The sequence below is a fragment of the Nematostella vectensis genome, chromosome 8 (genome assembly GCF_932526225.1).
Source record: "Nematostella vectensis chromosome 8, jaNemVect1.1, whole genome shotgun sequence".
In the NCBI taxonomy this organism is placed as follows: Eukaryota; Metazoa; Cnidaria; class Anthozoa; order Actiniaria; family Edwardsiidae; genus Nematostella; species Nematostella vectensis.
The window spans coordinates 4654309-4676700 of NC_064041.1; the positions used below are offsets into that span (position 1 = coordinate 4654309).

Consider the following 22392-nt stretch of genomic DNA (forward strand, 5'->3'; position numbering starts at 1 on the left):
CTCTCATCTAAAAAAGGCTATTTTAATTAATAATATGTTGAACTTTGAGAAAATAAACGAAAACGTTCAATTGAAGGCAGGGGCAAGACTCCAGTGTCGTTTTTTCCTCGTCTCCAATTATTCTTGCATTTACTAAATTTAAATCTTCGTCTTTTATTGTAATTATTACCAAAATAAAGTTTCCTCTGTTTATAGAAAATGGCACAAAACGCAGCCCGTTTTTTTGTTTGTTTGTTTGTTTTTTTTGCTAGCTGGGAAGATGTTAGACTCCTCGGTTGCTGGGGGGAAAATGGTTCTGCCGGCAAATTTGTGGAGCCGAACAAGTTGTGCTGGAAATATTTTTTTGGGGCGCTGGAAAAAACGTCCTGACCGGTTAAACGGGCGATTTTTTATGAGCTTAAATGCCTAAACACTGTTGGCTTGGAAAAATGATTCCTAGCTAATGCTGGCTGGGAAAAAAACATACCTTACCAATTCTGGCTGGGAAAAAAAAGGGATGGTCCCTCCTGGGAAAAAGGAACATATAATATATTCCCTGCAACTTTTAAAATGGATAGTTTCGACATCAGAACATTTTCAAACGACAAAATATGCCATTTTAACGTGTTTCGTTGTATGCCCTTGTTTAGAGACATTATAATCGCGTGATTACACATTTATCATCCGCCAAGACTTGTTCTTAAAAAAAATCAATAAGAGTTTTTCATTCATGTTGTCCTTAGGTACATATTGAGTTAAGCCAACAATATATCTCGACTCGAGCTATTGGATAACGCTTCACTTCTGCGTCTTTATCAAAATGATAAATAGCAAAACAAATTAAGTATGTTGCAAGTGTGGACTATAGGTTTAAGTAAATACCGAATCAAAATAGCGTGAGAACACATCTTTAGTATCTGCCTTTTTGTACAGCTGAAAAAAGTTTCCATGTTCGCCTACCTGAAGCAAAGTGACATAGCTGCAGTATCAGCAATAGCAGTGGTACCTTTTCCATGTTCCTTTTCCAAGTCCTTTCATCGAGTAAAAGAAAAGAACGCGATGAATGACTTTTTGAGTATATACTCAAACGTTCCGATGGTGTGAGTATTGTGATATTGAGTTATAGACGTTTGTAATGCTGATGCATTGAGGCAGCCCTTGAGGCTGAACACGATGAATTCAAACGCATCCATGCAAAGCTTTTCCCAATCGTTTGCCGTTAAGGCGAAAATGCTTAATGCGAAGAAATGCTGAGCTGAAGAATCGACATTAACACATGTGCTGTTAGGGAAATCTATATAAAGGGAGCGCATAAAAACCTAATTGTTTGATGAAAACCTTAAAAGCCAAACACACTGCCTCTTTTGTAAGCACTAGTCATGCATATATTGTTAATGGCTCTTAAAGTGAAAAACAAATATAGAAAGAATGTATCCCGAGTTTGTATTCTCTGTTACTTGTCTGCCTGCTATCATATAGAACTAATATCTTAACGTTATTTTTAACCTCCATACTATCACATATTACGGGAGGAGCGAAGCAGTATTCATTGAAACATGAAGCACGGCACATGGACTACATCATACATTCTTAATCAATGCAAAACATCCTTTTTAGCTTATTCATTATAATTTTTTAACCCTCTTTATTCAAGGATAGCCTTTTGTATCTGCAAAAGGGCGAGCGCCTGATGGACTGATCCAATATCATTCCTGTACGCTCGCGGCAAGATCTTTTCGCTTCACTTAATAGATCCGACTTGCCGATCACGTGCGCACGAATAGTCATCTGGCAAAAGATCACGTAATAGTAGCTTTGCGGTCCCACAATTCTTTTCTACTTTTCTAGCACTTTAATCACTGCAAGTTAACGGAAATAGTTTTGAAAACACACAGTACCTACCGAAGACAGCAGTGCTTTATCTTATGATTTCCAAGTTTTCTTATTTTTATCTGGATTCGTGCCGCTTTCATCCGGCTCTCTAGTGGGTTCATTCGGTAATTCATGTTTTAGGGGTTTCGCGGGACTCCTGTGGTTTTGGGGGTGAAGGGACTCCTGTGGCGACCAAAAAGCAAGGAAGACAGGAAAAAAGCTTACTTGTTGTCTATAATTTATCTTAACTGCATTTTAGGAAATGTATATGCTGTATTGATATTCGTTTCCAAAATGGAAACTTGGAACTCGCTTGATTGGCGTCCTATGCCAGTGGGGCAGTGCTGAATAACGTATGCGCATGCGCGTGTTCTGGCAAAAACAAACAAAATCTCAGTGTTGAATCGTTCGAGTAAAGGTACGAAAGGGTGACTTCAGTCGCTGTTTTGACTTACTGTTCAGCATTAAAACCATACTGCACAAAAGATGACAGATTTGTGTGATAATGAGGGACTCATAAAGAAAATTATAGCCTTAGCTTTGCCCTAGTTTTCTTAGCATTGGCCAAAATGTGACAGTTCGCCAATGAAACGCCGCCATTTCAAAACAAAAAGGCTGGTTTAACCGCGCGGTACTGGAACTAGTCTTGCGTTTTTCAGCACTGGGCATCGGGGAGCACCAGGAGCGGCAGATTGGTCCCAAAAAAAAAAGGGGGGGGGGGGTGGGCGGAAGTGGCCGAGTCGTCAAGTATCAAGTCATCGCGCGATTTATTTATGTAACACTTGACTTTTGTAACACTATTTAAAAGGAAATGCAAAAACCGTATGTTTATTTTGAAAAGCACATCCGCTAAGGAATAAAAGTTATTACATTAAGCGTTAGTATTACATTACGCGGCAAATTTTATTATAAGACGTTAGTATTGCATAAAAGCTTGACAAGTTTTTCTTGATGTGTTGTCCACACGAGCAGCTTTTACTCGACAAGTTTTCCGTGCGATGCGACAGTAATGCCTTTTGTCAGCGGTTATACAAAAAAAATCGCCATCTCTGTCTGCTACAGCAGTAGCGGCGTTTTTGATAGTCCACGAGAATGTTAAAAGTGGTCTAGGAACTATTTTCATCGGAAAAACTTGCTTGTCAAATAAATGCGAATAAATAGAATGGAAATAAATAAATGGAATGCGACTATGTCAATGATATACGTCGAGTATTTTTTAATGATCTATTTGCAATCAATAACTCTTTCAAACTGTTAAGGCCAAAAGACCGTTTTTGTATATTATGAGCTTAACAGATGACTCCATTACGAGCCTAGTCCTGAAATTTTGTGATGTTATGTTATGTTATGTTATGTTGTGTTATGATATTATGAATAGAGGATAGGCATATAAGCCAACCTACTTTGTATATTATCCTAATATACATGCACTGGTATTTATTGGAATAAAGTTATTATTATTATCATCATCATCATCATTAACATCATCATCATCATCATCATCATTATTATTATTATTATTATTATTATTATTATTATTATTATTATTACTCGTTGGCCGTCTTCACGATCAAATTTGTGCACTTGTCAGGTAATACTTGTCAAATAAAAGCAAACACGCCAGCTTTTTGAACAAGTGAGCTTGTCAAGTAAAATCTTGTCATTGTCATTTGTCGTCTTACACGGGCCACTTTTAATTGACAAGAAAAAGTTGCTTATTCCCTTAAATCGTGCTGTCTAAATCAGTCTTTGCGTACAAAAGGTAAGCATTGAAGTACTAGTTAAGCTTGGTTGATCATCATGACTTGTATTATCATCACACAGGCTTGGGGCACGCTATCTATACCTTTCTTCCTCGAGAATGGAAAAGCAAAGGGCTGCAGAGAGGAGGGGGTGGCGAGAGAAAAGGCCGATTATTTGGCTGAGTCACCATTGTGGAGTGGAAAAGTAGCTATTTGTTTGTACGCGGATTTCAACGTACTATCAATATCTGCTCAATCGATTCTTAAGCATTCCAAAATTACAGTCACGGATGGTAATTCCGGTTAATGGAGCGGGAGGCAGGGCCAAAGGTCGCGCAACCCCTTTGGCGGCCAACAAGTGGGAAATTTTTTATTACAAAATCTTCAAATACAGTCGAACCTCTATTAAGCGGTCACCCCCGGGACTTAGCTTAGTGACCGCTTAATAGAGGTTGACCGCTTAATAGAGGCTTCGCTATTTTCGCCCCTGAATTAGCGTAAATCGGGCTGTAATTATACGTAAGAACTTTTTATTATAATAAACAACAGTAACAATCATGTTAGCCCTAAGACGAGGCCTGGTGCATTCCAATTTGATCCAGAAAAGTTTGAAACCGCCCAGTTTGTTTTTGCATATGCGGCTCTTGTGGCTTTGCCCAATTCTATGGGCATGAGCTACTTTCGCTGGCGTTATGTAAAGTAAATGAGTGCGTTAAGGTGATGTTACACGCGTCGTTTCCGTCGATATCCGTCATTAAGCGTTTGCGCAATTTTGGAAGTCGAATCAAAAACTCGCAGTGCGTTGCCGTACCCAAAAACTCACAAATCTGAACCAGTTGCATTCATTCGGGGATACCATGAATACATGACTGAGTGGGAACCAGCACTAGAAGATGTTTACAAACTTATGCGGGAAACAACTAACATAAAGGATCCGAATGCTGTTGCAATCGTAAGAGAAAAAGCCGACAAAACGGTGATGGATGGAGACGGTCACCCGAATACTCTAGTTGACGATTACGAAGTTATGAGGCATATTCCCAAACTGATGTCAACGTGGGTTACCAAATATCTCAAGAGACCTACGAACTGTGAGAAAGTCGTAGTCAAAGGGAAGCGGGTGAACAGAGGTGGTAGCTATGGACTCGAGATTCCTTGTGAATACATATTTGAAGGTGACAGTTTTTCTTCTAGCTGGCTAAAGCGGAAATTGGTAATCGAGGAATTTGATGCGACTGATCCGCACAAGACCACACAAGTCTCACAAGACGATTAGCCATAGTAATTAGATTAGACAGTTAAAATATGACGTGCACTATCTGTTGTCATGCTGACAAATATTGATGATGACCGTTTAATAGAGGTGAAAAACAATGAAATTAACCAATTGGGACCCTCCTTTGGTGACCGCGTCCGCTTAATAGAGGTGACCGCTCAATAGAGGTCAAATTTACAGTAAACATAAGGGGGAAAATTCGGGACATTGGTAAATGACCGTTGAATAGAGGGCCGCTTAATAGAGGTTCGACTGTACTATGCTTTTTCCATAGGAAAGTCATGACTGCGCATCCCCCCCTTCAGCCAATCCTGGGTTCTTTTTGGCGTGACGTCAGCGACAGCGGTGGCTCCGGGTTATGTCTCTCTCCAGAGTGACGCCAGAAGAGAAGTATGGACTCTAGAGTGACGCCACGGACAAGGGTGGACTCTAGAGTGACGTCACGGACAAGGGTGGACTCTGGAGTGACGTCACGGACAAGGATGGACTCTAGAGTGACGCCGCGGACAAGCGTGGACTCTAGAGTGACGCCACGGACAAGGGTGGACTCTAGAGTGACGCCACGGACAAGGGTGGACTCTAGAGTGACGCCACGGACAAGGGTGGACTCTAGAGTGACGTCACGGACAAGCGTGGACTCTAGAGTGACGCCACGGACAAGGGTGGACTCTAGAGTGACGCCACGGACAAGGGTGGACTCTAGAGTGACGCCACGGACAAGGGTGGACTCTAGAGTGACGTCACGAACAAGGGTGGACTCTAGAGTGACGTCACGGACAAGGGTGGACTCTGGAGTGACGTCACGGACAAGGGTGGACTCTAGAGTGACGCCACGGACAAGGGTGGACTCTGGAGTGACGCCACGGACAAGGGTGGACTCTAGAGTGACGCCACGGACAAGGGTGGACTCTAGAGTGACGCCACGGACAAGGGTGGACTCTAGAGTGACGCCACGGACAAGGGTGAACTTTGGAGTGACGTCACGGACAAGGGTGGACTCTGGAGTGACGTCACGGACAAGGGTGAACTTTGTAGTGACGTTAAGGACAAGGGTGGACTCTGGAGTGACGCCACGGACAAGGGTGAACTTTAGAGTGACGTCACGGACAAGGATGAGCTTTGGAGTGACGTCACGGACAAGGGTGGACTCTGGAGTGACGCCACGGACAAGGGTGAACTTTGGATTGACGTCACGGACAAGGGTGAACTTTGGAGTGACGTCACGGACAAGGGTGGACTCTAGAGTGACGTCACGGACAAGGGTGAACTTTGTAGTGACGTTAAGGACAAGGGTGGACTCTGGAGTGACGCCACGGACAAGGGTGGACTCTAGAGTGACGCCACGGACAAGGGTGGACTCTAGAGTGACGCCACGGACAAGGGTGGACTCTGGAGTGACGTCACGGACAAGGGTGAAATTTGGAGTGACGTCACGGACAAGGGTGGACTCTAGAGTGACGCCACGGACAAGGGTGAACTTTGGAGTGTCGTCACGGACAAGGGTGGACTCTGGAGTGACGTCACGGACAAGGGTGAACTTTGGAGTGACGTTAAGGACAAGGGTGGACTCTGGAGTGACGCCACGGACAAGGGTGAACTTTGGAGTGACGTCACGGACAAGGGTGAGCTTTGGAGTGACGTCACGGACAAGGGTGGACTCTGGAGTGACGCCACGGACAAGGGTGAACTTTGGAGTGACGTCACGGACAAGTGTGGGCTTTGGAGTGACGTCACGGACAAGGGTGGACTCTAGAGTGACGTCACGGACAAGGGTGGACTTTGGAGTGACGTCACGGACAAGGGTGGACTTTGGAGTGACGTCACGGACAAGGTTGGACTCTGGAGTGACGTCACGGACAAGGGTGGACTCTGGAGTGACGTCACGGACAAGGGTGGACTCTGGAGTGACGTCACGGACAAGGGTGGACTCTGGAGTGACGTCACGGACAATGGGAGTTTGTCGAACTTTAGGGGTCAGGAAAGCGATGGGAGGGGAAGGCGTCAAACATGCGCAACTTAATATAATAGGCGCTTTATTTAGTGATAAGTCACATTTATCTTAACTGACAGGACCACCTATCTAATATGTCCACCATTTTAAGTGATTACTACACAATTACACATATAACAAACCTTTAAAATGGAAATGCGGTAGAATAGTTTACCAGAAGAACTAAACCAAACAAACACCCACTACTGAGCCAATTGAAAACCGGTTATCCAACGCACCAACAAAACACTGGCTTTTGTAAGGCCAGTTTGATGTTCAACAGGTCTACCCCTATTAATAGTTATTAGTACTATTTGCAGTTTCCACAGCTTAATCTTAACAATTAAAGATCTGCAGTTTTCACATTGAACACTACGGCTGTGCACTACTTTGGCGGTCCAAGGTGTCATAGGCATCTAGTTGGAGGCAAAGAGGGCCTTGCAGAATGACTTGTAGTCATACGCCCCTGGGATCTCGCGGCCCTTGTCATCAACGTAAGGCTGCATGCGGTCAATGCAGTACTCGGCTTGCTCCTTGGTCAACGACTGAAACAGTAAGAGATAGATAGATTGAAGCCCTTGGTCAACGACTGAAACAGTAAGAGATAGATAGATTGAAGCCCTTGGTCAACGACTGAAACAGTACGAGATAGAAAGATATAAGCCCTTGGTCAAAGACTGAAACAGTAAGAGATAGATAGATTGAAGCCCTTGGTCAACGACTGAAACAATAGAAGATAAAAATATTAAAGCCCTTGGTCAATGACTGAAAGAGTAAGAGATAGAAAGATTGAACCTCTTGGTCAACGACTGAAACAGTAAGAGATAGAAAGGTATTAGCCCTTAGTCAACGACTGAAACAAGAATGGATACTCCGCGTGGTTGAGTCATATTCGGGCGTAGCGTTAGAGCTGCTTACCTGATAAAGGTCGGACTCGGTGACGAACTTGCGCTTGCCTCCCTCGGTGAGCGCCTTGAAGGCGTTCTCAACCTCCTGGCTGGATCCCACATTCTCTGTCTCACGGCTGATCATGAACGCCATGTACTCGCCCATAGACACGACGCCGTCACTGCGTACACAAAACACGCATAAGACAAGTGATCAACGTAACAATCATTGGACACGTAATCAACACGCAAAACCACCCCACGCATCAGACACTTGAACATAAGGCACGTGATCACTACCAAACACCACGTGATGACTACCAAACACCACGTGATCACTACCAAACACCACGCATTGGGCACAATCTCGCCGTACAAAACACACGCCTTTAGGCAAGTGTTCTTTTAGAAAACGAACTAAACTACACAAAACACACGCAATCAGTACGTGCCCACTGCTGAAAACACACGCATTAAAGCACCCCTCTCCCTGTCGCACACAATGTAGTGTATCGCTTACCCGTTAGGGTCGACGCGGCTGAGAATGGTCTCAAATTCTGGATCGGTCTCACCCTCCTCCACCACCGGCAAGTCGTAGCCGAGGGATCGCAAGCAGGACTTGAACTCCTGGTGATCTAGATAGCCCGTCTTGTCCTTGTCGAAATGCCTAGACAACACAGAACGGACAGATCGGTTAGAATCGGTTGTTTTACTCAGTATTCATTTGTTAGTGTCTTGGAAATATTCTGGAATTGATTGGTGCCATTCACAAGAACTATTCTTGGGTTACTCGGTACGTATCCGTGAGTTATTCGGTAATAGGTTATATTCATATTATATTTCAGCACTTTTAGTGAATTATTCGGTGATCATTCGTAAGAAACTAGGGAATTCTTAGTCACTCAGGGTTTAAGAAACAACATCAGCGATTGAAAGCACGGGTGGTCTATTGGTAAGAACACCGGCCTCTCACCGCTGCGGTCAGAGTTCGAATCCCGGCTCTGAACTCGGGGACTAGGTTCAGGTCTGGATTTGAATTTGGTGCTGTATTTCCAGTCTTTCTAATGACATACAAAACTGAGGTCCCGTCTCCTAAACGCTTTACACACAAGGTAAATGGGACGTTGAAGAACCCGTGAAATTGCTCCCGGTTTCACGGCCTAACTATCTCTCTCTGGACCCAGAGGACGAAAAGCCATCACCTTAATGAGCCTCAATTGGGTACCGTTAGGGAGTGTTCATTAAATACACCGTAGGGGGGGGGGAGGGAAGATTTTTACCCAAGACACCTTAAAATGTCAGAGCCCCCCCTTTCATTGTAAACATTTTTTTCGGTGCCCCCCCCCCCCTCCCCACCACTTGAAAAACCCCAAATTTTCTTTCTTTTCCCTTTGAGGACCTTTTTTTTTTTAAAGTCCCCCCTTTTGGTGGTTAAAAATTTTCGGGCCCCCCCCCCCCCCCCCTCAATATCTTCCCACCCCCCTCGGTGTATTTAAAGAACACTCCCTTAGTATCGGTATCGGTATCATATTATTATTATTATTATTATTGTTTTCCTTACTTGAACATGATGGTAAACTCCTTGAGTGTCTCCTCCGACACGCCCGTTGTCTTTCGCGCCTGAATTTGCTGCTCCAGGTTGTGTTTCATGCGCATGGCAAGCTGGTCCAGCTGGTCCCACTGTTGCGCGAGGTCCACAGTACTATGCTCCGTGTACCTGGTACGGCATTAAAGAATGTCGATCGACTTCACCTTTGGTATTGTTTATATTTAAAAATACATAGTATTTGTAAGTAAACTTCAAAATAGACATCCATGATAGAAGTCTGGTAAATTATAAATGACATTTGATTGAAGGTTTCTCAGTTACTTGCTTGAATAAGCCGATGGAAATGGTTTATTTGAGTCACTCGGTATTGTGCAGGAGCGTAAAATGGCGGCGTGGTTGGCTTTCTTTAGGGACAAATATACGGCGGATAAAATGAGCTTGTGATGGCGGGTTGCGTCCTACCTGTTGTCCAGTATAAGGGCTTCTTCCATCTGTGCGCCTAGTCCCTCGATGACTTCCAGGTCCGCTTTGCAGTCCGCAATCTCCGTATCCTTCCTCTTGATCTCGGCTAGCTGATCCTCCAAGTCGCCTTGGCCTTCAACCATGATGGCCCTGCACAAAACACACGCATAAGAAAACTCAATAAAACACGCAAAGTACGCAATGAAAACACGCAAAGTACGCAATAAAACCTTGTAAAAAACACGCAACAAAAACAAGCAAAGTACGCAATGAAAACACGTAAAAACACGCAAAGCAAGCGATAAACACACGTAAAAAAAAAGCAATGAAAACACACAAAGTACGCAATAAAACCTTGTAAAAAACACGCAACAAAAACAAGCAAAGTACGCAATGAAAACACGTAAAAACACGCAAAGCAAGCGATAAACACACGTAAAAAAAAAAGCAATGAAAACACACAAAGTACGCAATGAAAACGCATAAAACACGTAATAGTTACACACGTATGCAACAAAAACACACAAAGTATGCAATAAAAACACACAAAGCACGCAAACTGTAAAGGTCATTTGCACACAGACCCATGGAGACGAACCTGGTCTCTGTGAGCCAGCTGTGGAATGCGTTGGCGTGCTGCGCGAACTCCTGGCGCAAGCGGTCGTTATACTCCTGTCGCTGCGCTTCCTTGGCGAGGTCTTCTTCGCGCTCCTGCAGAAAACAACGAGAATTTTTATTGAGACAAGCTGTTCTAGACTAGCAAGCGAGCCAACCCTCGTCCACACGGAAACTGAATAAGGAAGTTTAGACCTGGAGTTCGACCAAATAAATAAACATATGTGATAACAGTTGTAAAGAGTTTTTTAACAGTACAGTGTATCTATATCATCTTGAAACAGAAAACGACAAACACATTAAAGAAGGTCGATCAACCACTTCTTTGAAAATACAACGGTTTATTCGCAAGGAAACTTAAAAATAATAATCTACGAATGAAGTCCAGTACGTTATTGAAGACATTTGATTGAAAATATCTGGACACTCTTGATGGAAATGATACTTTTGTGCATTACATCTAGCTGTTCTACGCTCCAGTACAGCAAGTCTAAAGGGGTGTAAGCTGTGGCGTTAATTCTTTACCTCAATGATCTTCTGCAGGTTCTCCCATGTGTCCTCCAGTGCTTCCATGGTGAACCAAGTGTACCTAGAAAGAAATCAAATACAAATTTGTCTGGATAACTACGGTGTGGTGGCTACCAATGAGCAAAATACACAAAGAATTTAAATTGGGATTACGGAAGTAGAATACGAAAATTGTACAGGTTTAATTGTACAAGACACGACTCATCAAACTCACGGGTTGATGGAGACTTTGTAGCTCTTGATCTGTCGGTCAAGCTTCCTCAGTGAGTACATGTCCTCTTCTGCCTGGTCCAGGGACAGTCGGAACTGGGCATGCGCTTCTTGCAGGGCCTGGAACGAAAATAGCAATTTTAACACCCGGAGAGTACCATCGACTTGCGCGTAATTGTTTTGTTATCTGGGGCCATAGTCTCTGGCCATACCCGTAGTTTCTGGCCACACCCATAATGTCTGGCCACACCCATAGACTCTCGCCAAACATATAGTCTCTGGCCACAGCTATAGTCTCTGGCCACAGCTATAGTCTCTGGCCACAGCTATAGTCTCTGGCCACGCCCATAGTCTCTGGCAATAACCAGTCTCTCGCCACAACCAGTCTCTGGCCACACCCATAGTCTCTGGCCACACTCATAGTGTCTGGCCACAACCATAGTCTCTGGCCACACCCGTAGACTCTCGCCACACCTATAGTCTCTGGCCACACCCATAGTCTCTCGCCACACCAATAGTCTCTGGCCACACCCATAGTCTCTCGCCACACCCATAGTATCTGACCACACCCATTGTATCTGGCCACACAGCAGCAAACTTACTCTGATCTCCTCGACGGAGTTACATCTCACTGGATCGGTCAAGTCTTCCTCCGCGTTCTCAAACCAGCTGTTGAAGGCAGATGCCTTCTTGGCAAAAAGCAGGAATAGATCTTCCACCTAAAAATAGAACGCTGCTTAGTTGAGTTCAGTGGTGTGCGTGACATCGGACGATGTTTAAAATTGTGTGATACCCATAATGCGTGTGCATGGTGCAGCATCAAACTCTGAATATGACATCAGATAATGCGAGGCATGATGTTGAATGCGCAACTTCAAATCTTGTTTTTTATGACATCAGAATTTGTTTGGGTTGTGTGAGTGACAGCAAGCGTTGTGTGCGTGACAAGATAACCTTACTTTCTTATACTGCTCTTGTGACTCTAGCAAGCGTTGTGAGCGTGACAAGATAACCTTACTTTCTTATACTGCTCTTGTGACTCTAGCAAGCGTTGTGTGCGTGACAAGATAACCTTACTTTCTTATACTGCTCTTGTGACTCAAGCAAGCGTTGTGTGCGTGACAAGATAACCTTACTTTCTTATACTGCTCTTGTGACTTTAGCAAGCGTTGTGTGCGTGACAAGATAACCTTACTTTCTTATACTGCTCTTGTGACTCAAGCAAGCGTTGTGTGCGTGACAAGATAACCTTACTTTCTTATACTGCTCTTGTGACTTTAGCAAGCGTTGTGTGCGTGACAAGATAACCTTACTTTCTTATACTGCTCTTGTGACTCTAGCAAGCGTTGTGTGCGTGACAAGATAACCTTACTTTCTTATACTGCTCTTGTGACTCTAGCAGGCGTTGTGTGCGTGACAAGATAACCTTACTTTCTTATACTGCTCTTGTGACTCTAGCAAGCGTTGTGTGCGTGACAAGATAACCTTACTTTCTTATACTGCTCTTGTGACTCAAGCAAGCGTTGTGTGCGTGACAAGATAACCTTACTTTCTTATACTGCTCTTGTGACTTTAGCAGGCGTTGTGTGCGTGACAAGATAACCTTACTTTCTTATACTGCTCTTGTGACTTTAGCAAGCGTTGTGTGCGTGACAAGATAACCTTACTTTCTTATACTGCTCTTGTGACTCAAGCAAGCGTTGTGTGCGTGACAAGATAACCTTACTTTCTTATACTGCTCTTGTGACTTTAGCAAGCGTTGTGTGCGTGACAAGATAACCTTACTTTCTTATACTGCTCTTGTGACTCTAGCAGGCGTTGTGTGCGTGACAAGATAACCTTACTTTCTTATACTGCTCTTGTGACTTTAGCAAGCGTTGTGTGCGTGACAAGATAACCTTACTTTCTTATACTGCTCTTGTGACTCTAGCAGGCGTTGTGTGCGTGACAAGATAACCTTACTTTCTTATACTGCTCTTGTGACTTTAGCAAGCGTTGTGTGCGTGACAAGATAACCTTACTTTCTTATACTGCTCTTGTGACTCTAGCAAGCGTTGTGTGCGTGACAAGATAACCTTACTTTCTTATACTGCTCTTGTGACTCTAGCAAGCGTTGTGTGCGTGACAAGATAACCTTACTTTCTTATACTGCTCTTGTGACTTTAGCAGGCGTTGTGTGCGTGACAAGATAACCTTACTTTCTTATACTGCTCTTGTGACTTTAGCAAGCGTTGTGTGCGTGACAAGATAACCTTACTTTCTTATACTGCTCTTGTGACTCTAGCAAGCGTTGTGTGCGTGACAAGATAACCTTACTTTCTTATACTGCTCTTGTGACTCTAGCAGGCGTTGTGTGCGTGACAAGATAACCTTACTTTCTTATACTGCTCTTGTGACTTTAGCAAGCGTTGTGTGCGTGACAAGATAACCTTACTTTCTTATACTGCTCTTGTGACTTTAGCAGGCGTTGTGTGCGTGACAAGATAACCTTACTTTCTTATACTGCTCTTGTGACTCTAGCAAGCGTTGTGTGCGTGACAAGATAACCTTACTTTCTTATACTGCTCTTGTGACTCTAGCAAGCGTTGTGTGCGTGACAAGATAACCTTACTTTCTTATACTGCTCTTGTGACTTTAGCAAGCGTTGTGTGCGTGACAAGATAACCTTACTTTCTTATACTGCTCTTGTGACTCTAGCAGGCGTTGTGTGCGTGACAAGATAACCTTACTTTCTTATACTGCTCTTGTGACTTTAGCAAGCGTTGTGTGCGTGACAAGATAACCTTACTTTCTTATACTGCTCTTGTGACTCTAGCAAGCGTTGTGTGCGTGACAAGATAACCTTACTTTCTTATACTGCTCTTGTGACTTTAGCAAGCGTTGTGTGCGTGACAAGATAACCTTACTTTCTTATACTGCTCTTGTGACTTTAGCAGGCGTTGTGTGCGTGACAAGATAACCTTACTTTCTTATACTGCTCTTGTGACTCTAGCAAGCGTTGTGTGCGTGACAAGATAACCTTACTTTCTTATACTGCTCTTGTGACTCTAGCAAGCGTTGTGTGCGTGACAAGATAACCTTACTTTCTTATACTGCTCTTGTGACTCTAGCAAGCGTTGTGTGCGTGACAAGATAACCTTACTTTCTTATACTGCTCTTGTGACTCTAGCAAGCGTTGTGTGCGTGACAAGATAACCTTACTTTCTTATACTGCTCTTGTGACTTTAGCAAGCGTTGTGTGCGTGACAAGATAACCTTACTTTCTTATACTGCTCTTGTGACTTTAGCAAGCGTTGTGTGCGTGACAAGATAACCTTACTTTCTTATACTGCTCTTGTGACTTTAGCAAGCGTTGTGTGCGTGACAAGATAACCTTACTTTCTTATACTGCTCTTGTGACTCTAGCAAGCGTTGTGTGCGTGACAAGATAACCTTACTTTCTTATACTGCTCTTGTGACTTTAGCAGGCGTTGTGTGCGTGACAAGATAACCTTACTTTCTTATACTGCTCTTGTGACTTTAGCAAGCGTTGTTTGCGTGACAAGATAACCTTACTTTCTTATACTGCTCTTGTGACTTTAGCAAGCGTTGTGTGCGTGACAAGATAACCTTACTTTCTTATACTGCTCTTGTGACTCTAGCAGGCGTTGTGTGCGTGACAAGATAACCTTACTTTCTTATACTGCTCTTGTGACTTTAGCAAGCGTTGTGTGCGTGACAAGATAACCTTACTTTCTTATACTGCTCTTGTGACTTTAGCAAGCGTTGTTTGCGTGACAAGATAACCTTACTTTCTTATACTGCTCTTGTGACTTTAGCAAGCGTTGTGTGCGTGACAAGATAACCTTACTTTCTTATACTGCTCTTGTGACTCTAGCAAGCGTTGTGTGCGTGACAAGATAACCTTACTTTCTTATACTGCTCTTGTGACTCTAGCAAGCGTTGTGTGCGTGACAAGATAACCTTACTTTCTTATACTGCTCTTGTGACTCTAGCAAGCGTTGTGTGCGTGACAAGATAACCTTACTTTCTTATACTGCTCTTGTGACTCTAGCAGGCGTTGTGTGCGTGACAAGATAACCTTACTTTCTTATACTGCTCTTGTGACTCTAGCAGGCGTTGTGTGCGTGACAAGATAACCTTACTTTCTTATACTGCTCTTGTGACTCTAGCAAGCGTTGTGTGCGTGACAAGATAACCTTACTTTCTTATACTGCTCTTGTGACTCTAGCAAGCGTTGTGTGCGTGACAAGATAACCTTACTTTCTTATACTGCTCTTGTGACTCTAGCAAGCGTTGTGTGCGTGACAAGATAACCTTACTTTCTTATACTGCTCTTGTGACTCTAGCAAGCGTTGTGTGCGTGACAAGATAACCTTACTTTCTTATACTGCTCTTGTGACTCTAGCAAGCGTTGTGTGCGTGACAAGATAACCTTACTTTCTTATACTGCTCTTGTGACTTTAGCAGGCGTTGTGTGCGTGACAAGATAACCTTACTTTCTTATACTGCTCTTGTGACTTTAGCAAGCGTTGTGTGCGTGACAAGATAACCTTACTTTCTTATACTGCTCTTGTGACTCTAGCAAGCGTTGTGTGCGTGACAAGATAACCTTACTTTCTTATACTGCTCTTGTGACTCTAGCAGGCGTTGTTTGCGGGTGTTAGAGTCTGCCAGCAAGGCGTGCCATCGCTTAATGAGGTCATCATGCCGTTTTATGATCGCAGGTGACTGCTCGTGCTGGGATTGGACGAGCTCGTCCTTCAGCGCCGTCACGCGCGCGATTCCTTCGTTCTCAAACGCCTGCAGACCTGCATCAAACGTCTCCTGCAACACAACACATAAACAGGCCATTACAGTTGAGTAGACGGCACTAGAAACTACGGATGCAACACAACAAATTGACATCCATGAAGGCTATTTAGACGGAACTACAAACCATGGATAAAACACAAGTCACTGACAGGCTATCAAGGTTATGTAGACGGTACGAGAACATATAAATGATGTTACCATCCACTTTCACAATTTCAACAATTAAAAACATGTGATGTGCATAATCTCTTCTTTTACACGCCCCTTTGTCCCCTCCTTTTCCTCCATTGCTCCAACCTACACTAGTACCACCCTCTCAGGCCCTTACCTCCCCTCCTCCTCCATAGCCCCCTCACCCTCCCGCTAGTCCCCCTCCAGGCCCTTACCCCTCCATCTCCTAGGTATTGCAGTTCCCTCTTCCTTTCCACACCCTTCCTTACAGCTCTTGTTTTCTCACCTGTTTTGTCATGAGGGTTTGGACAGATGATAAGTCCCGCCCCAGCTCCTCTGACCGTGCGATACCCTCCTTGTCCCCAATCCATGACTCAACCACATCTGCCTTCCAGTTGAACTGAAGGAAGGCCGAGTTATCATTCAGCTTGGTCTTGCGGTAGGACGCCATGCGGTCAAGCTCAACTAGCTTCGTCTGGCAATTGAAGCAAATTTTTAGAGAAGTTGGTCGTTTCAAAACATTTGCAAGTTTAACTTATTTTCGGGAGACGTTGGTTGAATTGATCAAGGGCCAAATGCGGTTTATCAAAAAATATATAAACAACTTTCTATACCCGCCTATCGTACGCAGTAAAATACAAACGCAAGATATAAAGAGTTGCACAACAAAGCTCAGTTTATTTTCGTCACTAGCCTTAATAAGCTAGTCCGTTAAGTCAATCACAGTTTTTAACTTTGTCAACATCTTCCTTCTGTTTATATCAAAAAGTGTAAAAGCACCTCAAACTTGTCATCAAAAGGAACAGTTTCTTAAGAACAGGCCTTACTTTAATGGACGAGATGCGGTGCTCGATCAGTTCTCCCTGGTGGTTACCCTAGAAAACAGATACCGTTTAGAGCACAACAGACGGTGTACGTTATGAGGATAAAATATACGGCCATCGGATATGTGCCGTTGGGCGGTGTGGCAATTAAGGGAGAATATATAGAGCAAGGTCTGTCTGTCGTTATCTGGTCTTCACTGCAAAACAGCACTGACTTTGACACTTTACGAAAAATGAAGGGGTGAACCATCAAGAAAGGCAAACAGAAGTGGAATGACACGTGAGGAGAGAGTTTTAGGTACATAAGACCAGAATTGTTTAAGACTGACATTAAATGAAATATAGATGGATTCGTTGGTAAGATTATATGATAAGGTGTTCGGCGGGTACAGTATATGAGATGACTTCGCATCGTTGATGAGTCTAATGGTTCCCTGTTCCCCGCGTGCTCCGTGCAGGGGCGGATACAGGGGGGTGGATTGGGTGGATATCCACCCCCCCCCCCCCCCTCTTTGAGAAAAAAGTACTTGTGTCAAAGAAATAAACGACTTCGCCTGCTTGACTTTGCTGACGCGACAAATCCAATTCAGCGTGAAGTATTTTAAGATCTATGTGTCAGGTAGTGATCTTCCAAGAGCCACTGGATCGGTTCTAAGCCGTCTAACCGGCCATCATCCACCCCCCATTTTGAAATCCTGGATCCGCCCCTGCTGTGTGTATATAGCTTACATCGTTGATGAGCTGGTTGCCCGCGTTCTCGATGTCGTTGACGCGTTCACGGTGTACCTCCAGGTCAGTCTCGAAGGCTTCATGCTTCTTCAGTAGACCCTGTAACATCGATATAGATCCTATAAATCGTTTCTAGCAGGACATCATGTGCAATCATGTCTTTCAATAGAACCTTGATCAAACGCCCCAAATCTTTCTTGTATTCCATTCTAATCAAGCTTCCTTACAGTACAATACGATCAAATGTATTTCACAGTACAGCATGGTTAAACGTCTCAAGCTTTCACTTTACAATAGTAATCGCAGCGATTTACTTTCGGCGAGCCGACGAAAACATCAACCGACAAAGTAATGTATTAGAATCCACTCTTTTAACCGGCCATCCGCTCTAAATCCTGGAAAAAAAACTTCCGATGGACAAACTGCTTTTACAATTTTTAGATATTTTAAAATCATCGGAAATTGTTGGGTAATTGACAGAAAGTAAACTGGTGTGATTACCGCTTAAATGAACACCCCGATAAAACGTTTTTAATGTACAACCTAATCAAACGCCCCTTTCTGTACTAGCTAAGCACACATACCTATCACTACCTTAAAGCACACGCTTATCAGTATACCTGGACGGCAGCAAGGGTGTCCCCATAGTCGTCACTGCCAACAAGTGTATTCTTCTCGTTGATCCACGAAATTTCCTCGTCCACATTGGCACCAAACTGCTGGTATGCCAGGGAATCGTCCAGTTTGTGTTGCCTGGAAACCATTCATCAGATCCAGATGAGGCTCATTTTATAACGACAGTAGATCGTATAAGCTAACCGGTTTAGTTTTGACAAAAGATCAACAAATAGTGCAGGCCGGCTGTTAAGTCATTCGCACTTAAAACCAAAACTTCCAGATGAAAGAAATTTATACTTTTTCCGTCTACCCACTTACAAGCTATAAATTAACACAAGGTTGAAGAAGTATGTTGAACTTCTCTGAGTAATTTCACCACCCACTACCCACTTACAGCAAGAACAGTAAAACCGGAACACCGGAAGTATGTAGGAATGTTTGTTCCGACCAATCACTCGCGAGATATTGAAACACTCAACTGGAAACATGCCTCAACAAGTCGTAGTGCCTTAATTCTCGCGTCTGATTTGTCAGAAGGCAATTAACACATATTTTAGGTGTTCATGTGTTACTGGTTGTGCTGTAAATACACATCAATAAGGAACGCTCAGAAGGTCATAACAGTTTCCTAAATAAAATGGCTATATTGTGGTTACCTTGCGTCGGCGAGGGATTTGAGCTCGTCCCATTTCTCCTGCAGCCCATCAACACGGGCTTTAATCTCGTCCGCGTTGCCATGACCTTCCTCTACGAACTTATTGCCGCACTCTGTCACAGCCTTAGGGAAAGACAAAAAGACAACATAAGCCGTGGATAGTCACATAGCGGTATACTACAGTACACCACAATCCGTTCGTTTTAACGTTACACGGCACCACCATCCGTACATTACAGCGTGACACCCTACCGCGATACGTGCTTTATAACGTTACGCTGTACCGTAATCCGTAAGTTATAGGGTTACGCCGTACCGTAATCCATGAGTTATAGCGTTACACCGTACCGCAATCCGTGTATTATAGCGTTACACCGTACCGTAATCCATGAGTTATAGCGTTACGCCGTACCGCAATCCGTGCGTTTTAGCGTTACGCCGTACCGCAATCCGTAAGTTATAGCGTTACACCGTACTACAATCCCTGCATTATAGCGTTAAACCGTAACGTAAACCGTGCGTTATAGCGTAACACCGTACCGCAATCCGTGGTTCGTGGTTGTTGATCTCCGCCTCAAGCCGCTGGTGCTTCTTCCTCAGGTTTTCCACACCACTCAGATCCTTCCCATAATCCTCTGAGCTCGTCAGCAGCTTCTTCTCCCTGCACACCAAATAAGGCAAGAAGAGTTATCCTCCGTCACACAGTGTCTTACTTTGTAACGCAATTCTTCCAATTCAGGATGTGCATTACTATAGAGCCGATGTTCTGCGTTGTCACGCCATGTAAGAAGTTACTGCAGTTTTAAATATTGTGTGAGCTCTTACTTGAAGCATTTTCATTGGCCAGTGCCAGTTTTAAATAACGTCACCTCAAAAAGCACCAAATAGTAATATGTTATTTGAATGACGGTAGTCAAAAAGTGGTTTAGCAATTGGGAATAATTGACGAGAGTTTGCAGATTATTTAAAATCGCAGAAAGTATAAATAAAGCTGGAAGTAGAAAGTAGATACTTTAGGGGGGGAGGGGGGGTGGTGCTACCCACTCACTTGATCCAGGACTCCTCGTCATCCACGTCACGGTAGAACGTGTGCAGGGCGTTAGACTCGGCCAGCTTGTCACTCCTGTTCGCAGCCATGTCCTTCACCCTTCACCACAAACAAATAATTAATTCATGACATCTGGGCAAAATGCGGTTAGAAGGAGAAAGGGGGGTAATTTGAAAAAAATGCTCGTTTCTGCGTCATTGGTGATTCTGTTAGCTTTTTGTTAGTCAAGCGAGTTTAAACAACTAATTAAAAAAATACTATAATACATTCTGTGACACGCATTTGTGAGTACTAAAGACGAAGGTAGATGCTTGATATTTTTGCAGCTAAAACCAGTATTCTGATCTTAGAAATTAGACGGCATGTTGGAAGGGGGGGGGGGAGCTTATCTAATATACCCTAATATAAGGTTAACATTGGCGCTAATTAGAAGCTGCGCACACGACAATACGACGTCTTGAGCTTACTTGTCATAGCGATCCTTGATTCCCTTGGACTTCTCCTGAAGGGCGTCAGCATCAAAGTGACCCACTTCCGCGAAATGCTGCGTCTGTGTTTCTAGAACGGTGATGCGATCCTGCAATGTCACAACAAAACAGAGAATATGTCAGAAATAAGAGTTTGTTTTTAACCGACTTTGAAAATGTCCTTATTAACGTGGCGTTTACAAGTGGGTTCCCTTAGAGCAGGGTGTGGTTGTACTGCCCGTAATACCAAACGGGTTCCTGAAATGGTCTGTGAAACCCTGTTGGCATGGGGATGGCATGCAAACCACATCTAGTCCAAAACAGATATCGATATCAGTTGTCTATGTACCATAACTTTCCCACTTAGATTGAGTTACCCCGGGTTTTTTTCAGCCTATCCGTCATGCTAACATCAGGGTAAACAGCTTTCCTAAATATATAAGTATCACACTGTCATAAACCAATTGTACGCTAATATGAGTGTTGCCTACTACTACTCCCTACTAAGAGGGCTGAGTCGTGGGGGGAGGGTGGATGAGGAGGAGAGGGAGGGTGGATGAGGAGGAGAGGGAGGGTGGATGAGGAGGAGAGGGAGGGTGGATGAGAAGGAGAGGGAGGGTGGAAGAGGGGGAGAGGGAGGGTGGATGAGGAGGAGAGGGAGGGTGGAAGAGGGGGAGAGGGAGGGTGGAAGAGGGGGAGAGGGAGGGTGGATGAGGAGGAGAGGGAGGGTGGATGAGAAGGAGAGGGAGGGTGGAAGAGGGGGAGAGGGAGGGTGGATGAGGAGGAGAGGGAGGGGAGGGCAGACAGGGGAGTATTACCTCATGCGCGGCGATGTCGGCCTCCACTAGTTGGTGCTTCTTTATCAGGTTCTGAACGCTCGCGAGATCACGGCCAAAGTCATCTGAGGACAGTGAGGCCTCCACCTGGATAAGCCAAACATAATTAGTGCACTAAGTAACACCAGGGCTAAGGCATCAGGGGTAGTTGTGACAGTAGGCGACATTGTATACATACGTATGACCTATTTTGCAGCCTGAAAAACTTGGCCACGGAATCAGACCAATAAAAAATAGGGAAAAATAAAAAATCCTTCACTCGATGAGTAACAAAGTTATAAAAAATTGTAGCCGTATTTAATCAAGATTGGATCTGTTTTCCAAATATGTAAATAACAGTAACCTCAAACGAACTATTTCCTGATTTGTTTGCCAAAAATTCACAGAAAACTAAAAAAAAGGGGAAACCTGGTTTTCCTGCAGGTTTTCCAGGTATTTGATGCATTACTCACCTCGCCTAGCCAGAAGTCCAGGTCTTTGATGTTGGTGTTGAACTGCTGTTGCTGGTTGGATTCCTTCAGGTGTTGCGTCTTCTGGCTGGACTTGGTCACCAGTAGTTCCCATTGCGTCGTGATACGGGTGATGCGCTCTCGGACAACCGGCTCGCTTCCTGCGCACTTGTTCTGCTCGATTAGTCCTGGAAACATGAGAATGTTAGGCTCGGTTCACACGTCGCGCTCCTGCCGTGCGGAGTCTAATTGTTTTGATTCGCACATGAACAGATCGACGTCTGAGTCAATTAAGTTCGGCACGAAGGATTTAGTTCGGCGCGGCAGGGCATTAAGCGCGGCTGCAACAGTCGTGCTGCATGGCAAAAGTACGACACCGATTCAAACGTCGAGCTTCTGATGTGCCGAATCAAATACTATATTTTTTCATTTTGTGCAACAGAAACTCCCCATCATCAACTCCCCATCAACTCACAACCTATTTACCGCGACTTATTTAGGGCGACGTCTGAATCAACGTTAAACCCATTGATTTGTGTCGACACAAGTAGACTATTAGATTCGGCACGGCAGGAGCGCGACGTATCAATCGTGCCTTAGTGAGGGCTTTATACTAGCTAAATGCCTGGCTTCTCTTGTTTCTGATGGGCACTGGTTTGCGGTGCAAATA

General features: G+C 44.1%; 2 protein-coding genes across 6 annotated transcripts in view; both read right to left on the reverse strand.

Annotated features, from left to right (window-relative positions):
- The window catches only part of LOC116614592 (adhesion G-protein coupled receptor V1-like), a 64676-nt gene extending 62715 nt beyond the window's left edge, over nucleotides 1-1961 (reverse strand). Inside the window, exon 1 of one of the 3 annotated variants that reach the window (XM_048731321.1) lies at nucleotides 1882-1961. The gene's annotated coding sequence lies outside the window, so the exon portion shown is untranslated. Of the gene's footprint in view, nucleotides 1-939; nucleotides 1311-1881 lie in introns of those variants that run through there. The other 2 variants (XM_048731320.1, XM_048731319.1) reach the window with 2 other exon arrangements.
- Nucleotides 1962-6885: 4924 nt separating this feature from the next.
- Nucleotides 6886-22392, reverse strand: part of LOC116614594 (spectrin alpha chain, non-erythrocytic 1) — a 33991-nt gene continuing 18484 nt past the window's right edge. The window contains exons 34-53 of one of the 3 annotated variants that reach the window (XM_048731026.1): nucleotides 21726-21910; nucleotides 21256-21360; nucleotides 20438-20547; nucleotides 19971-20069; nucleotides 19463-19583; nucleotides 18924-19045; nucleotides 18270-18402; nucleotides 17650-17748; nucleotides 16924-16971; nucleotides 16383-16571; nucleotides 15728-15937; nucleotides 11713-11829; nucleotides 11115-11230; nucleotides 10898-10961; nucleotides 10356-10468; nucleotides 9758-9907; nucleotides 9308-9463; nucleotides 8267-8413; nucleotides 7778-7928; nucleotides 6886-7404 (exon numbers count right to left, since the gene is read on the reverse strand). In XM_048731026.1, the coding sequence (XP_048586983.1) occupies nucleotides 7276-7404; nucleotides 7778-7928; nucleotides 8267-8413; nucleotides 9308-9463; nucleotides 9758-9907; nucleotides 10356-10468; nucleotides 10898-10961; nucleotides 11115-11230; nucleotides 11713-11829; nucleotides 15728-15937; nucleotides 16383-16571; nucleotides 16924-16971; nucleotides 17650-17748; nucleotides 18270-18402; nucleotides 18924-19045; nucleotides 19463-19583; nucleotides 19971-20069; nucleotides 20438-20547; nucleotides 21256-21360; nucleotides 21726-21910 (2564 nt within the window). In that variant the 3' untranslated portion in view covers nucleotides 6886-7275. Of the gene's footprint in view, nucleotides 7405-7514; nucleotides 7669-7777; nucleotides 7929-8266; nucleotides 8414-9307; nucleotides 9464-9757; nucleotides 9908-10355; nucleotides 10469-10897; nucleotides 10962-11114; nucleotides 11231-11712; nucleotides 11830-15727; nucleotides 15938-16382; nucleotides 16572-16923; nucleotides 16972-17649; nucleotides 17749-18269; nucleotides 18403-18923; nucleotides 19046-19462; nucleotides 19584-19970; nucleotides 20070-20437; nucleotides 20548-21255; nucleotides 21361-21725; nucleotides 21911-22392 lie in introns of those variants that run through there. The other 2 variants (XM_048731028.1, XM_048731027.1) reach the window with 2 other exon arrangements.